The 5,896-nt window shown below is 40.2% G+C and overlaps 1 protein-coding gene across 2 annotated transcripts in view; it reads left to right on the plus strand.

Moving 5' to 3' along the window:
• The window catches only part of LOC138202856 (neurocan core protein-like), a 42,667-nt gene extending 37,932 nt beyond the window's left edge, over nt 1-4,735 (plus strand). For both annotated transcript variants that reach the window (XM_069157170.1, XM_069157171.1), the window contains 4 exons: nt 165-247; nt 762-906; nt 1,902-2,084; nt 3,528-4,735. In XM_069157170.1, coding sequence (XP_069013271.1) covers nt 165-247; nt 762-906; nt 1,902-2,084; nt 3,528-3,646 — 530 coding nt within the window. In that variant the 3' untranslated portion in view covers nt 3,647-4,735. The remainder of the gene's footprint in view (nt 1-164; nt 248-761; nt 907-1,901; nt 2,085-3,527) is intronic.
• The last annotated feature ends 1,161 nt before the right edge of the window (nt 4,736-5,896 follow it).

Genomic DNA, 5,896 nt, shown 5'->3' on the forward strand with positions numbered 1-5,896 from the left:
AGACAAATGAAGTCACAAATACAATAAATTACAGAGAAATAAGAGTGAGAAGAATTTCGAGACTGATAAAAATCAGTATTAAACACAGATTTTGGTGGGTGTATAAATATCAGATAATATGTACAAAAGTAAAAAGGGTGTTGGTCTGTTGTTGTTTATTCCAGGACTCGGTCATGACAACGCCTGGTTCGGTCTGAATGATCGCACAGTGGAGGAAGACTTTCAGTGGACCGACGGCAACGATCTGGTCAGTGATCAGTTCTCAGTTGAGCTGCCACTTTTTAAAAACCTTCCAATCACACATATTTATGACCACAAAAAAAAAAAACAATTCAAGCTAAAAGTTTAAAGGACGAAAATCCTCAGTGATGATTTATTAAAACTTAAATCCCCAGGACTGTGTGGATGTGGTTTGATCAGAGGAAAACCATCCTGATTAATATGATTTTGAATGGAATTGATTGATGCATAGATGTGTAAAACCATAGGGAACAGCTAAAGTAAAAAATAATGATACTGAAATCCCTTGTGAAATACTTCAGCAGAGAATTTTGTGTTCATATAAGGAGACACAAATTAAAACTGGGTCCCTGTTTGTGCTAAATCTTGTGTAACCTTTCAAATTGCGTAGTTGTTTAAATACCAGTGGTAATTGTTGCTTTTGAAAGAAAAGAAAAGAAAAAAAAAGTCGATTTCCATTTTAACAGTGCTGCCAAACGAAAGCAAATGCAACTGATTTCTGTTTGTTTGCTGCGGTGCAGGTATATGAGAACTGGAGGGAGAGCCAGCCAGATAACTTCTTTGCAGGCGGCGAGGACTGCGTGGTGACCATTGCCCATGAGGACGGCAAGTGGAACGACGTGCCCTGCAACTACAACCTGCCCTACATCTGCAAGAAAGGCACAGGTACTGCTGAACTGAAAGTCACCGAACAGCTGTCTTTGTAGAGAATTTTAATAAACAGTAGCTTGTATTGTTTCCCTGTTTGACATAATAACAGACGATGAGATGACGTTTTCTCACTAAATATAAGCTTAATAATCAAGTCATGTGGAGAGACTTTTCCCGTCTTCGTACCGTTTCATATCACTGAGCAGCTGGCCACCTGTTAGTCATCAGTGCTCATCATCAGCTCTTGTGCTCTTTGTAGAGATGTTTTCTCTCTCATAAAGCATCAGTAGTTGGCCAGACTTCAGCAGCTGTTTCACATCACTTGCTCTTTATGTCCATGAAAGGTCACAACAGCAGATGCTCCAAAAATACATTGACAACAAACACACAAACACGGGTGAAGATTGTGATTCAGTCTAAACCTCTGTATTGATTTTTGAGAGCAACATCAATCTCAGCGGCAGAACTGAAGTTGCAGTTATTGCCAATTATTGGCGTTTTCACAAATATCATCTGAAATTCCTGAGACATTTTGCCAGGTTTTCTTGATACTCACCCACACCTTTCCTCTGGCATTTAGCCAACCTGAATGTGAGTGCTTTGAGATGTTGTGGGATGCAAACAAAGCACATTGAGGACATGGAGGATGGTCAGGAGGCGTTCGAAAAGGGAAGAGAAAGACATAGGAGGGCAGGGAGAGAGGGATTAAGTAGTTCGACAGTGTTTGTTTGTCTGGCTGTGGTCTCATGGCTCAGTGGTTTGGCTGTAGTCCTGTCTACTGCAGAGACACATTACCTCCCTGTGGCCTCACTACAGCTCTCTCGGCCATCAGTAGCAAGGCTGCCATCTAGAGGCAGCTCACACCTTCAATACTGTGCCTCAATAATATATATTTTTTTACACACTGTGCCATGTTTTTATTGGTCTCCTTTAGTTCTTGTATTTAATAGGTAATATGTGAAAAAAAAAAACATTTATAATGGGTATGTCATAAATTTTGTTTTGGACAGTGTTGTGTGGGACCCCACCTGCAGTGGAGAATGCCCATTTGGTAGGTCGGCGGAGGTCACATTATGATATCCACTCAGTAGTTCGCTACCAGTGCTCTGAAGGCTTCTACCAGCGTCACATCCCCACCGCACGCTGCCGGGCCGACGGGAGCTGGGAGCGACCCCGGATTATCTGCACAAAGTGTGAGTGTTCAAACCTACAGTATGACACGCATCAAGTATGGGAAGGAAAAAACACGAGAAACTCTTCTTTTTGTTTACTGACTAAAGGTTAAATCTTAACGTATAAAGCTTTTTTCTATTATGCATTTGAATTATTTAAAGGTTTGTTTATTGATGCAATTGTTTTGAGGCATCTGATAACCCTACACTCCCTAGTGTTGGTTTTAGGGCTTCATAATTATTGTATATTATCAATGCAATCATGTATATATATATATATATGTATCATTTTGTTCGATTTTTTTTTTTTTTTACACCCTGCATAGCTAACACAGTTCCAAATGTTCTGCCAGGTGATCGTGGCATGTAATTATTTGTTTTTAGCAGTCTTTCCTGGTTAAAAAGATCCTAATTTCTGGTCTTTTGGTATTTAGATGTGTAACCTACAACACTGTTAGTGCAGCAGTAAAAGAGGATTCGTTTATCACAATCACTGGAAAGGCAATCAGGTCAGAGTGAGGAGTGCAGACCAGGAGCAGCCTGGTGTCCCTGGGCACCGACAATTAACAGCAACCAGACGGGGAGTTTTGTCGAATATAATTCATAATTTCTCTCTCCTCTAATTTCCTGTCATCTTTCTGTTGTAGATTTGCTAATAAAGGCATGAAAAAGAAGTGCAGCAGATGAATCCTCCGGGCCAATACATCAGCTCATATTAGGTTTCAGCAGATATGTTGTTAAAGTGTCAGCTGATTAGCAATAAGAAACTGCAGCAAAAGAAAAATAACAGAATTACCTCAAAACATATGTTTCAGGATAGACTTAAAACAGACTCGCGTTTACGTAGTTTGTCACCGTTTAATGGCTTCTTATTAAAATATTTTTTAGTTTCGTAAGCTAAAGAATGTTATTAACCGGGGCGGCTGTAGTTCAGATGGGAGAGCGAGCGGTTGCCTACCAATCATAAGACTGGTGGTTCAATCAATGGGTTCCCCTGTCCAAATGCCGGAGTGTCCTTGGGCAACATACTGAACCCCAAGTTGCTCATAATGGCAGGCGAGCACCTTGCACTGCAGTTTGTGTGTGAATGGGAAGCAAACTGCGAAGTGCTTTGAGACCGCTAAGGTGATAAAGCACTATATTAGTACAGACCGTTTACCATGTTATTTCAAACTTATGAGCATACTAACATCAAGCTCAAACATCCAGTATCTGCCGAGCACTAGTACAAACCTATGGTTCATTAAAATATAAAAACGATGCAATATTAAGATATAAAACATTAACAAAAAACAGTGACTGGGTCTAAGATGAGTGCATAGAAACAGAGTAAGGTGTTTGAATATAAACAGGCAACAAATTGTATGATGTACTGTAATCTTACATACACAGTTGTGTTGCGCGTCCGCTGCGGCACGTGTACAACATAAAACCGGATAACCGTACTTGTTTCCCTCCTGCCAGCTCGACGGTCGCACCGGTACCGACGCCACCACCACAATCAGCACCATGAACGCCGCAGCCACAGGAGACACGGAGGAGACGGACACAAGGCCAGAGAGGACGCACACAGCTACTACTGAACCAAATGAAACAACGTCTGCAATGCCTAGGTGCTAACCATGGCCCATAAAGAAAGACAGTAGTTCACACCACTTCCATTTCCTTTCCTGATTCTAACCACGCTCTCTGCTTAGCTTTACTCCTCCTGATAAATAAGATTACCTTCCTCTAACATACCCTCTATCTCCATAACCTCCCTCATCCCTGAGTTTGGGTGTTTGGATGCTTCCTTTTCCTTTTTCAGTCTGCTTCCTTTAAACAAGGTCCATGCGAACACTAACTATAACACTTTCTCTCTGACCGCCCTCTCTAACGTCTCAGTACAGTAATTCCTCCACCCGTCTACAAACTGCGACCCTCTCTTGGTCTGTCAGACTGACAGCAGTGTGTGAGCGTGTGCATGTAAGAGTTTGCTCATTCTACATGAAAAATAACCCTCATCCTAGTATTTTGTTTTCAGACGTAATTGATGCGAGATAGCGTTCAGTCCCCAGTAAGCCCCGAGCTTTTTGTATGTGTACCGTAGCTGTTCCTTTTTCCATAGAGCAACCGAATAGCTCGTCCATTTTATTCTACTGACATGCTTTTTTTCTAATATTTGCTATGTTTGTGTAATGTTACTATTTATTATGAATCACTCACTAGTGAATATGCTTTCTCTTTTTTTTTTACTTAAACTTCAGAGAGCCGCTGTAACGTCATTTTTCTATACCAGTATGTAAGTCCAACAATCAATCAGTAACAAAATTAATCATTTGATAACCTCTAATCTCTGTATTGTATATATTGTGATGTGTGTTATTGGCTGATCCTCAATAGCTGGACCTTGTCCAATCAAATAGACTCCCCCGTCCCCCATAAGCACTCACAGCCTAATGGATCGTGTGGGTGGGACTTTAAAATACTTTCCTAAGATAACAACTTGATTGTATCTGGATTGCTAAATACTTTCAATCTTTGCACGGCTATATTTACATGGGTAGAATGTCACTATTTTTTGTCTTTGGTCCCTTTGATATTTGATCGGTCATCCACTTTTTTGGTGTTCTTATGACTTTTTGTCCTGCTGTTGTATTCCATTCTTAATAAAGTGAACAAAATGAACAACAGCTCAGACTGTTTTCTTTTATTCCAGCAAACAAACTGTCAACTGATTTTTATGAAGTTATTTTTGTGTCCTTTTAATACAAGCATAAAAGACTGTTCTGAAAGTGTTGCTCTCGCACTGCAATCAAAAATCAAGTTTGTAAGTAAAAACGAATGAACCAATGATAAAATTATCTCGATTGCAAACAAATTATCTCTTACAGTTTTGTTGGTTTCTGTCACAGACTTGAGAATTTTGCCGACTAAGCCTTTTTGCTGTATTACAAACACTTTTGCTTGCCAGCTGAATTGGATGTAAATGGCCAGAGTTTCTCAGCTGTGCTGTGGACCCAAGTCAAACCCACCAGTACAAACTCTTGTCTCATTCATCAGCGTAGGTCCCGCTTATGAAGTCTAACCAAAACTAACTCAAATTTGAGGAGTAATTTTACGACTGCATTAAAAACACATAAATAACTTCACAGGCTCCTTGGTAATTGTTGTGCGTTAGTCCGTTGGTTCACTACTTTAGTTCAGACTGTACTGTTTGGATTACCGTGAGATGCTCCTGGTCCCCAGAAGATGACGCCTACAGACTTTGGGGCTAATCTTGAACATTTAATGGAAATGAAAATGTGTGTTAAAAAATGTGAACTCCTCTTCAGTCCACAAATTGAGTAAAAAAAAACAACAACCAAGGCCCTGACCTCTGTGTCTGCACACTAAATGTGACGACTCACGACATGAAAATCACACTTTGGCACCCAGGACGGTGATTGTTTAAGCCACGAACGACTGACTTAAGTGTCGTAATCGCGTGTGCAGCTGTTGTGTTTAACAGTCCACCTGAATCCAGGGTTCAATTAGTTTGAGGACTGCAGCAGAGCTAACTGGGCCAGCAGAGCGCTGCACATAGGGCACAGTGACATTGTCAGGACAATATTGACATCTAAGGAGACTTAGTGCTGTTAAACCAGTAAAACACGGCACATTCATCAGAGACTCAGATCCTTGATGCAAGAGAAGCTTAATCCAAATATAATTAAATTAAAACAGTGTGACACCAAACTGTCCCAAGAAATCTTTATCCTATTTATTTTTTTTCATACAAAACTAACCATAAATCAGAGGTCTATTTTTAATGATAAAGAACTTTAATGTGAAAAACAATTAGATGCAGTCAT

The sequence above is a fragment of the Embiotoca jacksoni genome, unplaced genomic scaffold (assembly GCF_022577435.1).
Source record: "Embiotoca jacksoni isolate LCO1_2020_lvr unplaced genomic scaffold, fEmbJac1.0.p SCAF_22, whole genome shotgun sequence".
In the NCBI taxonomy this organism is placed as follows: Eukaryota; Metazoa; Chordata; class Actinopteri; family Embiotocidae; genus Embiotoca; species Embiotoca jacksoni.